This window comes from Pongo abelii, chromosome 12 (genome assembly GCF_028885655.2).
Source record: "Pongo abelii isolate AG06213 chromosome 12, NHGRI_mPonAbe1-v2.0_pri, whole genome shotgun sequence".
Taxonomy (NCBI): Eukaryota; Metazoa; Chordata; class Mammalia; order Primates; family Hominidae; genus Pongo; species Pongo abelii.
The window spans coordinates 68,478,878-68,503,529 of NC_071997.2; the positions used below are offsets into that span (position 1 = coordinate 68,478,878).

Genomic DNA, 24,652 nt, shown 5'->3' on the forward strand with positions numbered 1-24,652 from the left:
CTTTAGGGCCATTTGTCTTTTCTACGATGCTATGCCACTTCTCTGTAATATAGAGAAGTAATGAAGACACAGTCCTTAACCTCAAAAAATATACGTCTGACATACATTGTAAATTGTGATTGGAATATATATAGCTCTCAAATAGTCAAATATATTTACAAATCCCAAAGGGATTTGAAGCTTAGGGAAGCATAATGAGTTGCCCATGGTAATCTAATCAATTTGGCGTATCCAGGATAAAATCCAGTCCACTGTTCTTTTCACCTCAATATGCTGAATTTTGTTTAAAGAAATATCACATGCTGAAAATAAAGTAACTTCTGGGTTGAAGTATTAAATATATAATCTTTCCATCAAATTTAGAAATTAACTTGTATTCTATAATGATAATAGTGAAGACAACCAATTTAAATGCTAGTTCTGCCTTTCCAAAACTAATAACTTTTTTAAAAACTATTTGCTGATCATTTACCTTGTGCCAGCCCTAAGGGATAGGCAATTTGTGATAATTATTTCTACCATTAACAGCAACCCTGAAAGATATTGTTGTCCACATTTAATAGATACAGATAGTGATACTCAAAGAGGTTAAATAATTGCCCCAAAGTCATGTATCCAGTAATTGGTAGTACTGGTACTCAAATCCAAATCTCTCCAACTTCCAGTGTACTTTATTTACTGTGTGCCATATAGTTTCCCAGGAAGTAGATGTTTATTTTCAGAAATGAGAGTTTTAGGCCTTAAACAGGAATTATCTTCTTCAGCTTTTTCTCTATTTTGTTTCATCTGGTACTCTTGTCTCTCTTGTTTATTTGCTTTACTCTGTAGCCACAGAAGAAAGGAAACCAGCTGAAGTTCTTATTGTCGAGGGACAACAGTATGCAGTTGTTGGGTGAGTGACACATTTTTCTTTAGTAGTTGAGTCAACTATTTAAAACACAAGTCTTCTAGTTCTCCCTTGAAGTGAATTGGAAATTTTGGATTAACAATTTTAACAATGTTAAATTTGGATTAACTATTTTAAATCCTGCAAAGAACTTAAAGGAAACTTTATGGATTTCTTTATCTTCTCTCCTCTGTAGCATACATTGTTAAGGACTACACTGGCTTAACACAAAAAGCTTGATTTTTCTCATATAACAAGAAATCTAGACAACCCAAGAGTAATTGTAGTGGATCCATGATATTATTACTATCCCAGGCTCTTTCTATCTTTTCTTCCGTTGCTTTCTTAGAGTGTATTATAGCATAGTAGTTTAAATTGTGAACTCTGGAGCCCACACAATGTGGAAAATAGAACTATACACAGAATTATTGTGAAAATTAAGTAATTCGTGTAAAGCATTTAGCACAGGTCTAGCACCTAATAAGTTGATAGTTGTTGGTAGTTATTCTCATTGGCATCATTTGATTCACTATATCTTTTACCAATAAAAGTATCTCAAATTCAAGTTAACTGAGAAGCATACAAATTCCATCTTTTTTTGTCTAGTACTATGTCTTTTATTAAATTGGTAATTAAAATATATCTTCATATTCTTTAACAGTATTTCACAGCTTAAGTGTTTTCATATATATGTGATCTCATTTGATCTTTACAACTACATTGTAAAATAAAGATATTGGGGATTATTATTTCCTTTCTCCACTATGAGAATGGAAGCTTAGAAGATTAAGTGGTTCAAGTGACCTAAATGGAGTCAGAATTAGAATCTAGGTCTAACTGCCAGTATCTAGCCCAGCATTCTTTTTCACTTTTCTTCTTGTCAAGTGTTTTTTGAAATGGCCACCCCCTCCGGGAAGAATGTAATTCTATGTCCCTCAATCATGGCACTTACCATAGTATAATAGAATTATTTATTTATGTATATGTCTTCTAATTTGACTCTGAATTCCTCAAAGGTAGAGATCAGGTCTTACCGTTTTTATTTTTCTTGGCACCATAATAAGCACTCAAAAAGTATGTATAGAATTAATCCTTTTTCTGTATCTGTATTCAAATACCTGAAGTCCACACATTCTAAACTAAAGCCTCCATTGTTTTCTCTTCTGGAGTCCTTCCCTGTTTCTGGTAGGGGAAAGCTTTCTTCAGTCTCCCTGTAATCCCATCCCTTCAATCTAGTTATGATTTCCCTCGTTAACTACTGGTTATCTGGTCACTCTTCACTTGCTTGATAGATATGGTCCCCTCTGGCCATCTTGCTTTTGGCTCTTTAGGCAAAGAGTCTGTTGCCAAAAAACTAAATTCCCTGGCTAAAGGAGAACTATTACAACTTCTGAGAGACAATTACAAAAGATAAGCAATGGACTCATGCTCATTTAGGCAGACTCTAGGAGAAATAAGCATAGAGACCAGTATGCATATATGGTCTGACAAGCTGTTATAAAGGCTAGACACCATCTTTCTTGAATCATTAGTTCCTGATATCCTTCAGGCTCTTATAAATCCTTATTTTACGTAGATCTTATTTCTGAGCATCTCATTGAACTTAGATATCCTATGATGAATGGCTTTCTACTTAATTTCAATCTTCTTTAACCTCCCAGTAGTGTGTCTTTTCAACGTGTGATTTGTCCTACTATGGAGGTGATAACTTTAACTTTATCATCTTTGGAAAACTTTTTTTTTTTTTTTTTTTGAGTTGGAGCTTCGCTCTTGTTGCCCAGGCTGGAGTGCCATGGCATGATCTCAGCTCACCACAACCTCCAGCTCCCAGGTTCAAACGATTCTCCTGCCTCAGCCTCCCCAGTAGCTGGGATTACAGATGTGCAGCACCGCGCCCAGCTGATTTTGAATTTTTAATAGAGACAGGGTTTCTCCATTGTCAGGCTGGTCTCGAACTCCTGACCTCCAGTGATCCGCCTGCCTTGGCCTCCCAAAGTGCTGGGATTACAGGTGTGAGCCACCGCGCCCGGCCAGAGAACCTTTTGTGACCTACCAATAAAATTCTTAGGAGACATGTTTTCCTTAGAAGCCATTATAGATTTTTTTTTTTTTTTTTTGCCATCTCACTAAGAAAATCTGGACTAGGTTTTCTTCATCAATTCATTAGTTATGATGGAGGACCTACTATGCTGGTAATCAGAAACACTGGATAGGCTTTTTGTCAGTGTTTCTGAATTGGCTAATGAATGCAATACCTGTCTTACTGAAGTGACTCCCTTACTTAATAAGAATTTCATACAGAGAGTATTATGCCTGTTGTACAGAATTTAAGGAGCCACTCATTCTCAGTGTTGTGCAAGCTGATCCTGCAATTGCACAGAGTAAGGGCCTCTTTAAATTTTGCATTCTAGACACCTCTCTTGTCTTCTGTTAGTCAAGAACCGCTGTACTAGTAGGTAAAACACATACTTTAACATAGTTACCAAGATCATTATATTCTCAGAGATCCTTTGTGCCATTAAGTAATTTGATTTTTATATGCCAAATCCTTTTGATTTTTCTTGTTTTGATTTCCTATTCGGCCATTTTTCTTTTCTTGTAGAACCGTATTGCTGTTAATAAGAATTATCCTTGAATATTGCCAGTGTGTGGATAACATCCCATCTGTTACTACTGACATGCTTACTCGTCTGTCAGATTTATTGAAGGTGTGTATGACTTCACTCCATTATGGAAAAATTGTTCGAGGAATTAATACATTAGGGTGTGACTAATCTTAACTCAAAGACATTTCAAGGTCAAATTAACTTTAAGACATTAGTTTTATAACATTTGATTGTGGTTGAATCACAACATGTTATTGGAAACAGGCTGCCTGCTTCCTTCTTACTCCACAGTTAGTGATCCTCATTCACCCATAGAGTTGTTAATGACATTGGAGACAGGAGATGATTTGTTCGTTAGGTGCTGAACCATGACTGAGGCCACTTAGGTCAAAAAACCTGGACTGGCTTCAAATGTGCATGGAAGGAATTCACTGAACTTTACAAAATTCATCTCACTAAGGTTAGAGATTTTTCTTGCATCATTCTTTCAGAGCCATTGATATAAAATGAAAACGTGATGATTTTATTCAGCCATTTCATATTGAGATATTTTAAACTACCAGTACAGAGGAAAGGCTTTATTATTTTTTTCAAACCTCTAATCTATTAATTATGTTCTGACTTGAGTTGTCATGTTTTAGCCAAGAAAGATTTTTATAACTTTTGAAAATAGGACTTCCCAACAAGAATGACTGAAACCGAATTTGTTTTGTACATGCAAATTAAAGATTAATTTCTGCGAACTGATTTTTAGAATTTTTCAACTTTTTTCTTATCAGTAAATATTATCATTTAGAATCTCCCCTTCTCATTTCTTTTTCATTAAGTAGATACTAATTGCTTCTACTAGATAATTCATTTGGCCATTGGATGAGAGGAAAGGGGAATGTATTTTTATAACAGCACGTTGCCAGGATGTAAAGAATAGTTTTTAATAAATTTTGGGTTTTTTTTCTCCTTCTTTTGTTAGTACTTCAATTCAAGAAGTTGTCAGTTAGTTCTCGGAGCTGGTGCACTGCAAGTTGTTGGACTAAAAACGATAACTACAAAAAATTTGGGTATGGATTCTTGCATTTAATTCACTTGCTGAAGTGTTAACAGTGATGTCACTGTACTCATCATGTTTTTTTATACCTCATGTTTTCTTGGCTGTAACCAAAGTGGCATTACTCTAAAAATAAATGCTACTTACTCTTTTATGTATACTTATCACTGAAGAAACTAACCATGGGGAAAAGATTACGATGCATTTCCCCTCCAAGTATAAGTTACTTGGAAGTTACACCACTCTAGAAAATATTAAGATATAATGTGTAGAAAGTATTTCGGGGTGAAAGGTATCTGAATGTCAGAAGAGAATCAGTTGTCTTGTTATTGTGATACTGATAATACTCACAACTTGAGTCCTTTGTGAAAGCAGCATGTTCATTACATTATTCAGTATCAAATTATTAGACAAAATGAAATATGTTGCCTTCTGCCATAGTGCTCTTCATTTATGAAATAAACTGGATCTTTATAAGTGATGTTTTTTATTTGATTTGATTTGTAATTAAAATCAACTAATACCTTTTTTTTTTTTTTTTAATTTCTCCATTATATATCTACTCCCTGGATCTTCAGCTCTTTCTTCACGATGTTTGCAGTTAATTGTGCACTACATTCCTGTGATCCGGGCTCATTTTGAAGCTCGACTACCACCTAAGCAATATAGCATGCTTAGGCATTTTGATCATATCACTAAGGTACTTTTTCATATATTTTCTATTGGAGTTTCATAAGTTTAGATCCTTAATTGTTAAGTATTTTTTAAATGTGTCGCAGGGACTTAAAAATACAATTATCATTTCTCATTGCAGGACTACCATGATCACATAGCTGAAATATCAGCTAAGCTTGTAGCGATAATGGATAGCTTATTTGACAAGCTGTTATCTAAGGTAATGATTTATAGAAATTATTAGACTTTGTTCAAAGGCATTATGATGTTCTATTTTATAAGGAGTACTTTATAAATTAAGCTGTGAAAAGATAATCTAAACTTTCATAGGATATTTACCAATTAGTAGAATTTAAAATTTTTTTTCAGGAAAATGTGACCATGTGCTGTGGCCAAGACCACCCATAGTGGTCTAACCTGCAGTTATCTAACAAATTATTCAGGGTTTAGAAAACAACTCAACAAAATTTTCAGATTTCCAAAACAGTTGCTATTCTAAGGGGCTGGCAGGAGTAGGAGAGATGAGTCTAAGGATGGTAGAAACCCTATGCAGAAGTATTTTTATGTTAATTTGTTTCAACATTCATTTCTTGTTTGTTTTTCATTCCCAATATGTCATTAAATGAAGCAGTGTTCCCCAAAGAATTCGCAATTATACTGGGAGAGTATCTTCAGAAAAATGTCATTTTAGTCAGCCCCAATCACTCTTGATCTGTCTTTCACTCTTTCCTTTCCCTAAGTTTTTCAATTCACGTCTTAGGGGGAAAGCCAAAATTTCGCAACTTGAAAGTCTGAAAGTTTACTCAGTGTATACTGTCTGTCCAAGATCATATTTGGAGTAACCTTAATAGCAAAGAACTTTGATTTGCTTTTTATCCTACTTGCATCCTTCAGATTCCAAAATGGCAGGAACAGCAGGTACATAAGAATCAAAAGGGCAAGATAAAGTGGTGTCCGTTCACTCACACAAGACTACTCAAACACATATTCTATTAGCCTTCAGAATAATGATATCACAAGTCATCTAAAAATCCCCACTGTTCAGTCATGAGAGAATGAGAGTAAAATAGATAAATAACATCTTATTAATAATATTATTATGAAAGCAGCTTTTACTTCCCAGATTCCTGGAAAGGGTCTCTGACTTCCAGGAATCCCCAGACTACACTACCCCTCTGGTGTAGTTGGTAATACAGGTGTTTTATGCTTCACTTTTAAGAAGCTTAAGGAATTTGTATTTATGTACAAACATACCTATGCTATGTTATGCCTATTTAAATTAGTTTCTAGTTGTGAAGGGAGAAAGATTACTGTTTAGAGATGCTTTATTTTCTTCACGGGTGCCAAGTACAAGCTACATTCAAAAGCAATTCTGTTCTACCAGTTTCCTTTTTGATACACAGCATTCTTCTGTGTACCAAAAGTCGGTAACATATTGTATCTGCTCTCAAGAAACTTAACATCTAACAAGGTAGAAGACTGTAAGCAGCTAACAGTGGAGAATAGAATATATGTTAAATAGTGGAACTAGGCTGGGAATAGTGGAACTATGCTTGAGTCCAGGAGTTCCAGCCTGCAGTGAGCTGTGATCACCCCACTGCACTCCAGTCTAGGTGACAGAGCAAGACCCTGTCTCTAAAACAAACAAACAAACAAAAATAGTGGAACTATTAATAGGCTGTGGAATACAATGAAGAAAAACCAAAGATGTGCTAGTACTCTTAAAACTCTGACTTTAGTCTGTCACTTTGGTCATCCACAGAGTTTTTGAATAAGAATTGTCACAGTGACTATAGACTTTTTCCTATGACAACTTACTTTTTTTTCTGTAAAGAAAAAAGAGAATTGTTTAATGAACTTCTCATGTATGCATCACCTATGTTTGTTATTAACAATTTGCCTTTTTTGCTAAAATATTTTATAATAAATTTGAGGCATTATGGTATTTTATCCCTAAATACCTAAGTATGCATTTTTAAAAACTAGGAACATTTTTACATAACCACACTATTATCACACCTAACAAAACTGATAATTCCTCAAAATCATCTAATATTTATTCTCCTATTTGAAACTTATTAATTGTCCCAAAAATGTCTTTTCATAATAATTTGTTTGGACAAAGGCTTCTACACGGTTCACAGATTGCATTTGGTTATTACGTCTCTTAAGTCTTATAAACTGGAACAACCCCCTCCTCATTTAAAAAAATATATATCATTGACCTGTTGAAGACTATGGTCAGGCTTTTATAACATAATGTTCTCTCTAGTATCTTCTCCATTGATGACTTTTCCTATTACTCTGGCATATTACATTCTTCCTGTGTTAACAAGTCTCTCTTTGCCACTCCCTGTTCTGTTTGCTTTCATGTGTTGCTCAGGAGTTTGACCCTGTTTTTAATTAATATCAAAATAGCAGACAGTGTTTGGTTTGGGTTTGCCTTTCAGTTTTTAACCTTTCATGTTCTTATCTGAAAATATAATTTTAGGAAAGGATGACACAATAACATATGGGTTGATTCTAAGAAGCTAATAAGTGGCCAGGCACGGTGGCTCAATCCTGTAATCCCAGCACTTTTTGGAGGCTGAGGCAGGTGGATCACCTGAGGTCAGGAGTTCGAGACCAGCTTGGCCAATATGGTGAAACCCTGTCTCTACCAAAAATGCAAAAAAATTAGCCAGGCGTGGTGGTGGGCACCTGTAATCCCAGCTACTCAGGAGGCTGAGGCAGGAGAGTTGCTTGAACCCAGGAAGCAGAGGTTGCAGTGAGCCGAGATGGCACCATTGCACTCCAGCCTAGGCAGCAAGAGTGAAACTCTGTCTCAAAAAAAAAAAAAAAAAAAAGCGGCCGGGCGTGGTCACTTACGCCTGTAATCCCAGCACTTTGGGAGGCCGAGGTGGGTGGATTATGAGGTCAGGAGTTCAAGACCAGCCTGGCCAAGATGGTTAAACCCCATCTCTACTAAAAATACAAAAATTAGCCGGGCATGGTAGTGGGTGTTTGTAATCCCAGCTACCCGGAGGCTATGGCAGAGAATTGCTTGAACCTGCGAGGTGGAGGTTGCAGTGAGCCAAGATCGTGCCACTGCACTCCAGCCTAGGTGACAGAGTGAGACTCCGTCTCAAAAAAAAAAAGGGCAGCTAATAAGTAAGGGTACCATTGCCTGGGTAGGATGAAACAATATCTAATTATACTAACAGCTAGACTAATGTTCCAACCACATTCATTCATTTATTCATTCATTCTGTAAGTTACGTATTAATATAAACTGTTATGTTCAGTATCAGGGATACACAAGGGTGAATAAGCCTTTGATCTTGTCCTCCAATAGCAAAATATTTGTCGGGGAGGTACATCAATAACTATGACAGGATGTAGGATATATGTAAAGTGTTATAAATAAGGAGCTAATTTAGTGCTGGAGCTTTTAAGGCTTTGGAAGAGATGGTGTCAGCTGGTGAAGGAGATCTGGGAAAGCTTTATGAATGAGGCATGCATATAAATTTTGCTTTTAAGGATAAGATGAGAGCAAATGAAGTTGAGGAGAAGAGATCTCTGAGATAGCAGCATAAGCAAACATGTTGGTAGAAATCTTAAGGCAATTCATTGTCAGGGTTTTGGAGTCAGGTAAACCTAAATTCAAATCCCATGTCTGTCACATACTAGCTATTGAAGGACCTTGGGCAAATTATTAATCTCCTTAAGCCTCAGTTTCTGCCTCTAAATGAGGATAATAGTGGAGCCTACTTCATAAGGTTGTATTAATGAGATAATATGTGTGGATTGCTTTCCTTTTATCATGTATCTGACTATAGCAAGTTCTAGTAAATATTGACTGCTAATGCTTTTGCTGTTGTTGTTACTAATAATAAAGGTAATAGTTCCATTTGGCTAATGCATCAGAGTGGGCACACGAGTGGGAGATATGGTGGAAAGATAGTAGAGAGCTGTGACTACCAGTAGAAAACTAAGCAATTTATATCAGGTTTATTGAGGTATAATTTACAGTCAGTAAAATTCACCTTTTCTAAGTGTATGGTTTAATTAACAAATACAGATAGTAGAACTGCAAGTTATAGAACATCATTGGTAAACATTCTCCTGGGCACTTGTGTAGTCAGTTCACTCTCCATACTCAGCCTCTGAAAGCTACTGATCTGATGTTTGTCCATGTAGTTTTGCCTTTTCCAGAATATCCTGTAAGTGGAATTATACGGAATGTAGTCTACTGTGCCACACTTCATTTAACATAATGTTTTTGGAGTTCATGGATGTTACAGCATGTGTCAGTGGTTTGTTCCGTTTTATCATAGAGTAGTATTCATTGTATGGATTCACTGCTATTTGTTTATTCATTCACCAATTGATAGACATTTGAGTTTTCTCCAGTTTTTGGCTGTTATGAAGAAAGCTGTTATAAGCATACATGTAGAGTCTTTGTGTAGGTATGTGTTTACATTTCTTAATATAAATACCTTAGAATAAGATTGGCAATTGTGGATTATGGAAATATAAAATTTTATGGGAACTTTATAAGAAACTGCAAAATTTTTCTAAAACTTTCTAAAACGCATCATTTTGCCTTTTTACTTGCCATGTAGAAGAGTTCCGGGTGCTCTTCACCATCACTTTATTTTTTAATGTTAGTCCTCTTGTAGGTGTGTATGGAGTGATATCTCATTGTGGTTTTAAGTTACATAATTACAGATACGTTAAGCATCTTTTCGTGTGCTTGTTTGCCATTCATATCCTTTCTTTGGTAAAGTGTCTGTTCAGATTTCTTGCTCATTTAAAAATATTAGGTTGTTCGTCTTATAAGAGTTCCTTATATATCTTAGATACAAATTCTGTATCAGTATGTGGTTTCTAAGTATTTTCTCCCAGTTTGTGGCTTGTCTTTTCATTTCATTAACAGTGTCTTAGAGCAATTTTTGATTTTGATGAAATTAAGTTTATTTATTTATTTTCTGTTCATGCTGCTTGTGTCCTATCCTGAGAAATCTTTTCTTTTCTTTTTTTTTTTTTTTTTTGAGATGGAGTTTTGCTCTTGTTGCCCAGGCTGGACGTGCAATGGCGCGATCTCAGCTCACCGCAACCTCTGCCTCCCGGGTTCATGCGATTCTCCTGCCTCAGCCTCCTGAGTAACTGGGATTACAGGCATGCACCACTATGCCCAGCTAATTTTATATTTTTAATAGAGACGAGGTTTTTCCATGTTGGTCAGGCTGGTCTCGAACTCCCGACCTCAGGTGATCTGCCCACTTCGGCCTCCCAAAGTGCTGGGATTACAGGCGTGAGCCACTGCATCTGGCCAAGAAATCTTTGTATAACCCAAGTTACAAAGATATTCTCCAATTTTTTTTCTAGAATGTTATTGTTTTAGGTTTTATATTTAAGGCTATGATTCATTTCTAGTTGATATTTATATATAATGCAAAGTATAAGTCAGTGTTCATTTTTCATAGTTCCAGCACCTTTTGTTAAAGACTATCATTTCTCCATTGGCACCTTTGTTAAAAATCAACTGTTTTTGTTTGGTTTTGAGATTATATTCTGTTCCAGTACCACACTGTCTTAGCTACTCCAGCATTATTGTAAATCTTGAAATAAGATAATGTGAGCTCACTAATTTTGTTCTTTTTCAAAATTGTTTTGGCTATTCTAGGTCCTTAGCTTTTCCCTATAAAATTTTATATCAGCTTATCAAATACTACCAAAAAGGCTGCTCAGATTTTGATTGAAATTGCATTGAATATATAGATCACTTGGGGTGGAATTGACATTATTGAGTTTCCTGATCCACAAACAGGGTATATCCAGTTTTGTACCAGAGCCAGATTGCACCTACTAGCCAGAACCTATGTTGTGTATCTCTTCCCAGTACTACATTCAGTAACAGCACACTGGTAACTTTGCCAGTGGGTGAATATTTACACCATGGAAATTAACAAATACTACAAACCAGTGCTTTTCCCCCAGCGAGACCATTAAATGTTTACCACACACCACTGGACCTGTCTCTTTACTCCTTACATCTTTAATTTCTTTGATCAAAATTTTATATTTTTCAGTAAACAGGTAATGCACACATTTTATAAGTATTTCTTGATTTTTGATGCTGCTGTACATGGTATTTTTTTAAGATTTACGTTTCCAGTTATTCAATGCTAATATATTGAAACACCTTGGATTTTTCTACATTAACTTTATGTCCTGCATCCTTAACTAAACTCACATATTAGTTACAATGCCAATTTTGTAGATTCTTTGGGATTTTTCTGCATACACAGTCATGTTGTCTGCAAATAGAATCTTGCATCTTTTTCAATTTGTATACCTTTTATTTCTTTTCCTTGCTTTATGGCACTGGCTAGGACTTTCAGCACAACGTTGAATAAAATTGGTGAAAACAGGTATGCTTGGTTTCTCCAGTCTTGGGACAAAATGTTCAGTCTTTAACCATTAAGTATGATGTTAGCTATAGGTTTTTTTAAGAGGCCTTTATCAGGTTAAGGAAGATTCTTTCTGTTCAAGTTTGCTGAGAGGTTTGTATGATGAACAGATGTTGAATTTTGTCAAATACTTTTTGTGCATCTGTTGAGATGATCATATGGTCTGCATTTCTTAGTCTGAAGAAATTTATTTCTTAATTTCTAAATATTTTAGGATTGCCTTTAGTATTGCCAAGGTGAATTACCTTCATTGATTTTTTTAAGGTTGAGCCAACCTTGCATTCATAGGATAAACCTACTTAAGGATTTTTTTGTGTGGTGGGGGGGGTATCATGAAGGATATTGGTCTATAGCGTTATTTGTTTTGTTTTGAAGTGCCTATTTGATTTTGGTATCAGAGTAATACTGGACTCATGAAATGAGTTGGACAGTATTCTTCCTCCTATATTTCCTGGAAGAAGAATTTGTGGGGAGTTGGTATTATTTTTTCCCCAAGTTTTAGGTTAGAATTTACCAGTAAAGCCATTTGGTCTTTGTTCTTGCTTTACAGGCATGTTTTTAATAAGTTCATTAAAAAAAAAAAAACATATAGGACTATGTGGGTAATCTACTTGAGTACACTTTGGAAGTTTGTTTCTTTGAATGGATTTATCTATTTCATCTGTTACTGACTTGGAAGCATTAACTTGTATATGATATTCTTTTATTCTTTTAATGTCAGTGAGGATCTGTATTATCTGCTGTTTCTTTCATGATATTGGTAATGATGTTAATTTATAAAGTCTTCCTCACCTCCCTCTTTCTGGCTAGAAGTTTATCACATGTTTTGATCTTTTACTTTTAGTAAAAGTAAATATTTCCTGCTCTTTTTCTGCTTTTTATTTTCCTACTCCAGTCTGTGTTATTTTCTATTTTCTTTTAACTTGCTTTGGATTTAATTTGCTGTTTTCTAATTTCTCAAGGTAGAAGCCCAGATTTTTGATTTGAGACCTTTCTTTTCCTTTTTTGAATATAAGCATTTGATAATCTGTGTTTTCCTTTATGTACTGCTTTTGCTGTGTCCTGCAAATTTTGATACTTTGTGCTTTTATTTTTATTTGTTTCAAAATATTTTCTAATTGCTCTTGTGATTCTTCTTTGGCCTTGGGTTATTTGGAAGTCTGTTACTTAATTTCTAAATATTTTAGGATTTTCCAGCAATCTTTGTTTTGAACTGAAGTCTAATTCTGTTTTGATCAGCAAACAGACTATGTGACTCCAGTTATTTTATGTCTAAGATTTCTTTTGTGGCCCAGAATGTGGCCGAAGAATATCTTGGCTAATGTTCCACATGCACATGAAAACAGTGTGTATTTTGCTGTTGTTGGGTAGAGTGTCCTGTGTATATCAACTAAGTGGTGTTGGTTGGTAGTGTTATTTAGGTCTTTTCTGTCCTTACTGATTTTCTGTCTACTTCTTATATCAATTACGGAGAGATGAGCACTGAAGTTTTTTACTATAATTGTAAATTTGTCTGTTTGTGTGTTCAGATCTTTGCAAGTTTTTGTTATATGTATCTTGAAGTTCTATTGCTGGATACATGCACATTTAGGATTACTGTGTTTTCTTAATATTTATTGTGTGATATCCCTTTTTTTTTTTTTTTTTTTTTTTGGAGACCGAGTCTTGCTCTGTTGCCCGGGCTGGAGTGCAGTGGTGCAATCTTGGCTCACTGCAACCTCTGCAGGTTCAAGTGATTCTCCTGCCTCAGCCTCCCGAGTAACTGGGATTACAGGTGCCTGCCACCACGCCCAGCTAATTTTTGTATTTTTAGTAGAGATGGGGTTTCACCACGTTGGCCAGGCTGGTCTCGACTCCTGACCTCAAGTGATCCGCCCACCTCGGCCTTCCAAAGTGCTAGGATTACAGGCATGAGCCACCACGTCCGGCCTGTGATATCCTTTTTATGGCTGGTTATGTTCCTTTTTTTGAAGTGCATATTATCTAATACAAATGTAACCATTCCATTTTTTTTTAATAGTGTTTTTATAGTGTTTCTCTTACTATCCTTGTGTTTTTAACATATCTATGCCTTATTTAAAGTTAGTTTCTTATACCCAGAATGAAGCTGGATCTTGCTTTTTTCCCTTAGTCTGACAATTGCTGTCGTTTATTGACCTATTAAACCATTTAAATTTTTTTATATACTTAGATTTAAATCTGTCATCTTGCTAGTTGTCTTCTGTTTGTTCCTTCTGTTCTTTGACTGATTTTCCCCTCTTTTTTCAGATTAAATGTTTTTTATAGTTTCATTTTGTTTAATCTTTAAAGTTGGTGTACTAGTTATATTTCTGTTTGTTTCTAGTGGCTGCTCTAGGGATTATAACATACATCTTTCAGTTTACCTTTAAATAATATGATGACATTACTTCCCTGATTGTATAAGAACTTTATGACAGGATACCTGTTTTCTCTCTCTCCTGCTGTGTGCTATTATTGTCATACATTTTACTTCTACATATTTTATAAAACCTGTGATACCTTGCCACTCTTTTTGCTTTAGATTATCAGTTATCTTTTAATGTGATAAAAATGAGGAAAACAATGCCTTTTATATTTATCCTCATTTTTATGAAAAAATGACGGTAAATTTTTGGAGTTCTTCATTTGCTTGGATCCATCCGATACCATACTCTTCTGCCTGAAAACATTCCACTCGTATTTCTTGTGTATGTATCTGCTAGCAATGAATCATCTCAGTTTTTGTTTGAAAAAAGCCTGTATTTTCTCTTCATTTTTCAAAGATATTTTTGCTAGATGTAGAATTCAGTTCAGTTGTCTTCTGGCTCGCATAGTTTTCAACAAGAAGTCTGCTGTAATTCTTTGTTTTTTGCTCTATTTGACTTCAAAATATTGTCTTTGATTTTCAGCAGTTTCACTATGATGTATCTAAGTTTTGTGTGTTTTTGATCATGCTTGAGTTTCTTCTGCTCTTCTTAGACCTGTTGTGTGTTTCCTTTTTTATAGTTTCAATTTCTCTTTTGAGATTTCGGTTTCATTAGATCCTTTAACATGTTAATCAGTTATTTTATTTATGTTATGTTATGTTATGTTATGTTTGTTATGTTATGTTATGTTATTTTTGAGACAGTCTCACTCTTTCGCCCAGGCTGGAGCACACTTGCGTGATCTCAGCTCACTGTGACCTCCACCTCCTGGGTTTAAGCAGTTCTCAGGTCTCAGCCTCTGGAGTAGCTGGGATTATAGGCATGCACCACCACACCCAGCTAATTTTCGTATTTTTAGTAGAGATGGGGTTTTGCCATGTTGGCCAGGCTGGTCTGAACTCCTGACTTTAGGTGATCCACCTGCTTCAGCCTCCCAAAGTGGTGGGATTACAGGCTTGAGCCACTGTGCCTGGCCTAATCAGTTATTTTTATATCTCCCTCTAATCGTTTCAACATCTGGATTCTCTCTCAGTCTGGTTCTCTTGGTTGCTTTATTTCTTGACAGTGGGATATTGTTTTCTTTTTTGTATATTTTGGTTTTTTTTTTATTAAATGCTGATCCTTGTATGTAGAAGAACAGTAGAGACTGTGAGGTAAATAGTATTTATGCATGGAAATGGACATGCCTCTTCTGTCAGGCTATTTTTGTTATGGTTTGAATCAAGTTATTCAATAACCAAGCTAGGTTTCTGTTTTGTTGTTGCTGCTGTTATCCTTAGTATGCCAGAGGCTTCCAACTCCTTCAAGTAGTAGGCTGCTACTACCTTGTGTTTAATGTAGGGCCTGAGGTGTTGTTAGAGGGTTTTTCTCAGTGTTTGTTTCACCCTCATCTTTTAGTCATCTCTGTACATCTCCACTACAGAGCAGGAGTCTTTCTCCAGACTCTCATTGCTAGGCTCTTAAGGGTAATAGGGGAAATATTTGTTCTTCTTGTCTGGTCTCCATCTTAGGTAGAGCCTATATACCTGGCCTTGAATGTGGAGCCCATACTTCTGCTCTCAACTTCTGCTTTGATTGGTGCAAGATCCTGGGCTTCAGGTGTTTTTGTCTTTTTCTTCAGCAGCAGGCATGTGTTTTCGCTTTGTTTTATTTTGAGATGGAGTTTTGCTCCTGTCTCCCAGGCTGGAGTGCAATAGTGTGATCTCAGCTCACTGCAACTTCTGCCTCCCGGGTTCAAGCAATTCTGCTGCCTCAGCCTTCCAAGTAGCTAGGATTACAGGCATGCACCACCATGCCCAGCTAATTTTGTATTTTTAGTAGAGACAGGGTTTCACCATGTTGGCCAGGCTGGTCTCAAACTCCTGACCTCAGGTGATCCACCCTCCTTGGTCTCCCAAAGTGCTGGAATTACAGGCATGAGCCACCATGCCCGGCCCAGGAGCAGGCATGTTTTGTTCCTGGCTTCACACAGTGACCCCAGTGGTGAGAGTTCGGTGCCCCTTCTCAGTGACTTAGGCCTTTTACTTTGTATGAGAATAGAGTTTGGGGAAATGGATGGTATTTGTTTCTATTTCCTTGTGGCAACTAATCACCTCCTGAATACCTGTGCTACTGGGAGTGGATCTATATGATCTTCTCCCTTTGATCCTCCTGTTTCTTCTGAGTACCTCCTGGAGGCCATGAAGTAAAACTTGTGCATGAGTGCAAACTCTCCTTATGGCTAGGGTTTTCAGTTATCCTAAATATATCCTAGCCCACGTTTGGCCTTTAGGAATTTTTTAAAATTTTATTTTCTTCTTACTTGCTTCTCTTGTGGTTACCTCTTCTTTTTATGCTCTGCCAAAAGTGAGACAGTTCCTGTGTATCACCTCTCCTCAGAGGGCCTTTTCAGTCTTTGGAGTCAGTTCCCCTGATCTCTGTTCTCTGATGTCTGATCTTATAGATTATCTCAGTTTTTTGTATTGTTAAGGTACTAGCAATGTTCTGTTGCAGCTTTCAAAATTTTAAATAAAAGTAGAACCCAAAAGTTTTTAAATGAATTAATCATATGATTAGAATGGTACTTTAGAAGTGTTAATCAGATAGTGTATAAAACGGATTTGAGGTTGGACGTGGTGGCACACGCCTGTAATCCCAGCACTTTGGGAGGCTGAGGCTGGTGGATCACGAGGTCAGGAGATCACGACCATCCTGGCCAACATGGTGAAACCCCGTCTCTACTAAAAACAAAAAATTACCTGGGCGGGGTGGCGAGTACCTGTAGTCCCAGCTACTCGGGAGGCTGAGGCAGGAGAATCACTTGGACCTGGGAGGCAGAGGTTGCAGTGAGCTGAGATTGCACCACTGCACTCCAGCCTGGCATCAGAGTGAGACTCTGTCTCAAAAAATAAAAAAAAACAAACAAAAAACAGATTTGAGATGATATGGCATGTCCTCTACTTGGAATATTTTCACCTGTTTATTTTCCCTTTGAAGACTGAACACCTCAGGTGGGCAGCTTGGGAAGCCATTAGACATCATTGTGTAAATGTCCTTCACTTGAGTTCCTATAGGGTTCCTTCTCCACTTTTTGGAACACCAACCAGCTTTTAGACAGTTATCTCCCCAAAGGGAGATATAGTATTTAGCCCAAATTTGTCTTATAAATAAAATGATATATAACTTCAGCTGTGTGAATTCTAAAATATAAGCTAAAAGATGGTTTTTAAAGTCATACTACCATATTGTTTCTTTTTTTTTATTATTATTATACTTTAAGTTTTAGGGTACATGTGCACAGTGTGCAGGTTAGTTACATATGTATACATGTGCCATGCTGGCGTGCTGCACCCATTAACTCGTCATTTAGCATTAGGTATATCTCCTAAAGCTATCCCTCCCCTGTCCCCCCACCCCACAATAGTCCCCAGAGTGTGATGTTGCGAAAATTTTCTCCCATTTTGTAGGTTGCCTGTTCACTCTGATGGTAGTTTCTTTTGCTGTGCAGAAGCTCTTTAGTTTAATTAGATCCCATTTATAGTTTTTTCCAATTCTGTGAAGAAAGTCATTGGTAGCTTGATGGGGATGGCATTGAATCCATAAATTACCTTGGGCAGTATGGCCATTTTCACGATATTGATTCTTCCTATCCATGAGTATGGAATGTTCTTCCATTTGTTTGTATCCTCTTTTATTTCATTGAGCAGTGGTTTGTAGTTCTCCTTGAAGAGGTCCTTCACATCCCTTGTAAGTTGGATTCCTAGGTATTTTATTCTCTTTGAAGCAATTGTGAATGGGGGAGTTCACTCATGATTTGGCTCCCTGTTTGTCTGTTATTGGTGTATAAGAATGCTTGTGATTTTTGTACATTGATTTTGTATCCTCAGACTTTGCTGAAGTTGCTTATCAGCTTAAGGAGATTTGGGGCTGAGACAGTGGGGTTTTCTAGATATACAATCATGTCATCTGCAAACAGAGACAGTTTGACTTCCCCTTTTCCTAACTGAATACCCTTTATTTCCTTCTCCTGCCTAATTGCCCTGGCCAGAACTCCAACACTATTTTGAATAGGAGTGGTGAGAGAGGGCATCCCTGTCTTGTGCCAGTTTTCAAAGGGAATGCTTCCAGTTTTTGCCCATTCAGTATGATATCGGCTGTGGGTTTGTCATAGATAGCTCTTATTATTTTGAGATACGTCCCATCAATTCCTAATTTATTGAGAGTTTTTAGCATGAAGGGTTGTTGAATTTTATCAAAGGCCTTTTCTGCATCTATTGAGATAATCATGTGGTTTTTGTCTTTGGTTCTGTTTATATGCTGGATTACATTTATTGATTTGCATATATTGAACCAGCCTTGCATCTACCATATTGTTTCATATGTAAGAATAGTAAAATGAATTTACCTAAGTTTAAATTTTTAGCACAGAACATTGCTGAAAGAATCCTCCTTTTAGTGTTAGGGTAAAATATTACTATATTGACTCACCTACAAAATAAAAAACATTAATTCTGCTAGATTTTTCTGTTGATTTCAGATACGATCATATTGACCCATTCTTTTTTTTTTTTTTTTTTTTTTCTTTTGAGGCAGAGTTTCACTCTTGTCGCCCAGGCTGGAGTGCAGTGGTGCGATCTCAGCTCACTGCAATCTCCACCTCCCAGGTCCAAGCAATTCTCCTGTCTCAGCCTCCTGAGTAGCTGGGATTGCAGGTGCCTGCCAGCATGCCCCAGCTAATTTTTAAATTGTTTAAACCGTAATCTATTTATTTGGAGTGGCTATATTGTATATTGAGCCAGATTAGTAGCTAACATTTTTTTGAGTACTTACTTTGTATCAAGCACTGTTTTGCGTTCTTATGAGTCCTCTTTTTTAATCCTCACAGCAGCCCTTTGAGATAGATAAATTAAGTAACTTGCCCAACATCACCTAGCTTAGAATGGGAGGAGCTGGGATCTGAACCCAGCAGTCTGTTCTAAGATTGGAAGCAGCCTTTGTTCTTAGTCACTGAGCTATTTTAGCTCCTTCAAAGTGCATTAAGATGTTGAATGAAAAGTTCTCAAGATTTGTATGAGTAGTGCAGATCACAGTTGAAAAGTGTAAGCTTGAGTACTATGCCAGAATTGGATATGTGGAGGGACAGTAAATATACGTCTCAGGGAATGGTGGAGACATTATGCAATTCAGAGGACATGAACATAATTCTCATTATTTTTTCCTACCAGTATGAGGTGAAGGCTCCTGTTCCTTCTGCCTGTTTCAGGAATATTTGTAAGCAAATGACAAAAATGCACGAAGCTATATTTGATCTCCTTCCAGAAGAACAAACACAGGTGAGTAGTAAGTAATTCCTAAAACTATTCATGTATATATAATATACAATATCTGTGCAGAATTGGGGTGTTTTTACATGCTTTTGGCACAGTTAAGCTGTTCATGTTCCAATATGATTATCATTTTTTTACATTGTTATATTGACTGGTAGAACATGGATAAAAATTTCTAATTTCTAAGTGCTCCTTGCAGTGACAGACCAGAGCTATAGCTTTACTATATTATAAACAATTCTAAAAAGTAGGTTTTCTATTTGTCCATGATCAGTAGTCCCAGATTCTACTTACATCATTTATTATGCTGTTCCTTGGAAAATTAGAGTTGGCCTTTATCAATGAGTAGCAAAATATGTTATGGTGATTGTAATTCAAATTGGATATGGAAAGAATTAGTGATAGAGTTAATAAGATTACCACATATAATTAACTCAATCTGCTTTATTGTTATGTCAGCATAAGTGATCTGTAGTAAAGACAAACTAGGAAAAAGAGCAAAATGCAGGATGGGGGAGTCTTTGGCACCTCTCAGCTATGAAGTATCCACCCTTCTATCACTACTGTATTCCCTTACAAAAGTATCACAGAGTTCTCTTCACTCTTCAGTAACAGCTCTACCCCCTACACCCCTGTTGCCCTCTCCTGGAACTTTGAAGTTTTCAGTATTCCCTTTTTTACCAGTTTTTTTGTTTGTTTGTTTGTTTTAAATCTCAGCTTATTTCCTCTGTACTAAGTGTGCCTAGATTGTAGAATAAATGGTATAATATTAAAGTCTAGTTGCTCTATGACTAATGAATTTAACTTTCACTGAGATTTTTGCTATTCAGACAAGTTTGTTTATTTCAGTTTGTCTCTCTTACTTGGTTGAGTGTGTGGAAATGGTATTTGGGAGCAGAGGGTGGCTTTCTTAGTGTCCCTTGCCTACTGTTGCTCCTGCTGGTCTCCTTTCCTATGCCACCTCAAACTTCCATCCTATACTAGCTATTAACATTTTCTTCATACTTCCCTAGGTTTTCATAAATCATACCAAACTCATGAATATCATGTAACTCCTTTGGGACTCACTGAGGACTGAAGGGGAGCCGTAAAATATGACGTACCCACTAGGGTCGTCTCCTTTTTCCTTCTAATTTCTTCTTAGCCAAGCCATCCTTTCCATTCCACATGTAAGATCCTCCACCTCTGACATTCTGACCTTCTGGATTTGCCATCTGAGTTCTAATTCTAGAGCAGGACTTACCCAGGTCAGGGAGCTGGGCATACAGGTACTTCATGTGTTTTATCTGTGGCGTAATTTAAAGGGTACTCTTGTCAACGCTGGGCAAATGTTATTTTATGTCACTATTGCCACTTGAATACTAGTAATTCCACAAAACTTCCATAGATTATTATATATATTTTTCCCACAGAAAATGTTACTTCACAAAATCATTTCATAAATTCATTGTATATAATTTTAGGTTAGGTATTTCCCAAAGAAATATTGGGTCATTGCATGCAAGAACAATAAAATACTTTGAAGTGATTTCACTAGATTAGAAGTATGAAGGTATCTTTGCCTCTATCATTATGACATTTTTTCCCCTATCAACTTCCTACTTACTATGTTACAAAATTCCCCACTACTTTTTATTATTTTTACCTGTCACAGTTGATCCCACTTACGGGACTTTTTCCAAAAAGGAGTACTGCTAAGGAGGGTAAAAAGGTTTTGTCCAACTAAGGAGAAAAAATGTAGTGAATCAGCAATAGAATACTTTCAGAGGAGGATTTTAAAAGTATATGTCAAAGCAAAGGTTTTGGTTTTTAAAAATACTTTCTCTAAATAATATTGATAACTCAGATATTTACATCTTCTATTTCAGTAGAACTTTAAGAAACTTAGTTTTATTTCTTTTTCAGATGTTATTTTTAAGAATTAATGCAAGTTATAAACTCCATTTGAAAAAGCAGTTATCTCACTTAAATGTGATAAATGATGGAGGACCTCAAAATGGGTATGTTTTTTAACATTTTCACCATATACTCCCATATCAAATTGTTTTAATGATCAGTTTTGATTATTTGTGCCATCCTTTTCTGCTGTAATCACACTGAAGACCAACGTTGTAAAATCAGCAAGCTTTTGTGTATTTTTTTCCCCTGTGGAAATATCTGTTTGTATCTAACTATCTAAAAGGGGTTTATACATGGACAATTGCTTACCTGACTTTATGTATCTGTTTTGAGGCAGTGTGAATTAGTAGCACTTCCTTAGATACCCAATAGCTTTCCCCATTCCAAACAGGACTCAAAAGTCCTACTGTGTGACCATGTGAATGTCACTTAACCTGTGTGCCACATTTATGAAATAACAAGGATGAAATCTGTCTTAATTCCTTCACAGGGTTATGAAAAATAATATATGTGTGTATATGTATATATTTTATTGTAAGCTATTGAAAAAATTATATATATTACTGTTAAAATAGCATAGTACATAGAAAGCATAGGGTAGGATTTAGAATCTGAAAACTTGAGTTAAATTCTAGTTCTGTCACTTACTAGCTGTTGTAACTTTGGGCAAATCACTTACTGCCCATCAGCTTAGGTTTTTTAGATTTGAAAATAGGGATGATGATAAAAGTTTCCTTAACAGGATTTTTGTGAAGATTTATGTAGATAAAGATATGGGGAAGAGATTTTATAAAATTTAAAGCACTGATCATTTAGTTACATCTTAATATCAATTCTTTAGTGTGCTAGGGTTTTTAGGAATAAAATTTTATTTCCTGTTAAAGGAATTTCAGGCTCAAATTTCAAACTTATAAGAACAAATGGAAAATGAAAAAAATGTATTTTGGGGTCAGAAGTTGGCCCTGCCATTTAAAAAGAAGTACAGTGAATCAATTTTGCAAAGAGCTATGTGAAAACTTCGTTCTGTTGAATCTGTTAGGCTGAATTTAAGAGTTTTATGCAAGAATGATAGTCTTATTACCTGATTCTTCTATTTCTTTTTAAAGAATTATTTGTTTTCAAAAATTTCAAAGCCGTGAAACACTTAAAGGACAATAATGAACACTGAATAGCTTTTACCTAGATTTATCAACGTTAAAATGTTGCCATACTCCCTGCCACTTTTGCTCCTTCTCCCTCCCACCCCCATACCTCCCTTTTGACAAACATCCAAAAAAGTAGGCTGCAGTCATAAAATTTAACCCTTAAATACTTTGGCATGTGTCTCTAAAAACAAGGACATTTTTATACAACCATAATACCTGAACCCCACCTAAGAAAATCAACATTAATTTAATAGCGTTATACCAACATGGAGTGATATTTTCAGCAAGAACATCACATGGGGTGACGCTGTGTATATCTCTCACTTGATGTCAGATGATACAAATGGTACGTACATAAGAGACCTGCTCCTGAAAAAATAGCATATTAGAAACTTAGAGACTCTTGGTAGAGATGTATACTGTGTACCCTAAAGAGGCTGTTCAAAAAAAGGCTAATAATATTTTTAAGGCCTACCCTGCTCATACCCTTTTACTTTTATTCCCATAACTAAATCTGGGTTGGTTAGTTGGGTTTTTGCAGACCAGTAGTTCTGAAGCACCCAAGCTAACTCGTTAGCTGTTACTTTTCTTTCTTAATATAGCTATTTGGAAGTCAGTCTGACCTTAGAGATCCTCACTGTCACATGCTAACAGAAACTCATTCTTTGTAAGTCAATTCATGTCTTTGAAAGATGCCTGAAGATTAACCTCTACCCTGTAGCCAAGGACTAAACTACCTGCTTAAAAGAAGTTTTTGTTTCTGAAATTGCTCTAAAAATGTAGCTTTTGACTTTTTTTGAGGTGAAATTCACATAACATAAAATTAACCATTTTAAAGTGAACAATTCAGCGGCATTTAATGTCTTCACAATGATGCATAACCACCACCTCTATCTAGTTCCAAACATTTTCACTACTCCAAAAGAACATCTCGTACCCATTAGGCAGCTGCTTCCTATTTCTCCCTCTCCCCAGCCCTGTACTTTCATTTTTTTTTTTTTTTGAGATGGAGTATCACTCTGTCACACAGGCTGGAGTGCAGTGGCGTGATCTCAGCTCACTGCAACCTCCACCTCCCAGGTTCAAGCAATTCTCCTGCCTCAGCCTCCCAAGTAGCTGGGATTACAGGCACGTGCCACCACGCCTGGGTAATTTTTGTATTTTTAGTAGAGACAGGGTTTTACCATGTTGGCCAAGCTGGTCTTAAACTCCTGACCTCAGGTGATCTGCCTGCCTCGGCCTCCCAAGGTGCTGGGATTACAGGCATGAGCCACCGCGCCTGGCCCAGCTCTGTACTTTTTAATGTGATTTTTTTCCCTCTATTTTAAGATATTTTAAAAATAGAGACATACAGAGAATAATAAATTATTTATATTTCTACTACCCAGAATTGATCATTAACATTTGTCATTTTCACTTGAAAAAAAAATTTATTGTATTTTTAAAATGGTATTCAAAAAATTGCGCTCCAGATGAAGCTGAAGTACACCTTTACACCCCATCTGCAGTCCCATTCCCTTTTTCTCCCAGCCTTTAGGTAACATTTCCAGTGAATTTAGTCTATGTTCTTTTAGTCTTATTTATTGTACCTAGATTTATGAAAAATATGTAGTGCTGTTTTGTAAATTTACTTATATGGTATATTGCATATATGCAGCCTGCTTTCTACTAGGCATTTTTACTGATTTATCTATGTTGATATATGTTAGTAGTCTGTTTTTGACTGCTGTACAGTATTGCATCACATCAAACCACCTTTTTTTTTTTTTTTTTTGGAGACAGGATCTCATGGTCACACAGGCTGGAGGGCAGTGGTGTGATCATGGCTCAAGCAATCCTCCCACCACAGACTCCCCAGTAACTGCGACTACAGGTGTGTGGCGCCACACCTAGCTAATTTTTTTGATTTTTTGTAGAGACGAGGTCTCACTATGTTGCCCAGGCTGGTCTTAAACTCCTGAGCTCAGGTGATCCTCCTGCCTCAGCCTCCCCAAGTGCTGGGATTACAGGTGTGAGCCACCGCTCCTGGCCATGAATCACCCATAGGTAAATTAGACATTTCCCCTAGTGATAAATTGCTAAGTCATTACTTTTTTCCATTATAACCATGCCATACTGAAGATCTTTATACATGTCTAACGGTGTGACCATTTCTTCAGGGCATATACCTATAAGTGAATTGGAGCTAATACACTTTTCATATTGTTAG

At 36.4% G+C, this 24,652-nt stretch overlaps 1 protein-coding gene across 4 annotated transcripts in view; it reads left to right on the forward strand.

The window, feature by feature from the left end:
• VPS54 (VPS54 subunit of GARP complex) overlaps positions 1-24,652 on the forward strand; it is a 118,231-nt gene that overhangs the window by 91,500 nt on the left and 2,079 nt on the right. For all 4 annotated transcript variants that reach the window (XM_024242742.2, XM_054547447.2, XM_054547446.2 and 1 more), the window contains 7 exons: positions 829-892; positions 3,489-3,594; positions 4,463-4,550; positions 5,116-5,237; positions 5,352-5,432; positions 19,298-19,405; positions 21,305-21,399. In XM_024242742.2, coding sequence (XP_024098510.1) covers positions 829-892; positions 3,489-3,594; positions 4,463-4,550; positions 5,116-5,237; positions 5,352-5,432; positions 19,298-19,405; positions 21,305-21,399 — 664 coding nt within the window. The remainder of the gene's footprint in view (positions 1-828; positions 893-3,488; positions 3,595-4,462; positions 4,551-5,115; positions 5,238-5,351; positions 5,433-19,297; positions 19,406-21,304; positions 21,400-24,652) is intronic.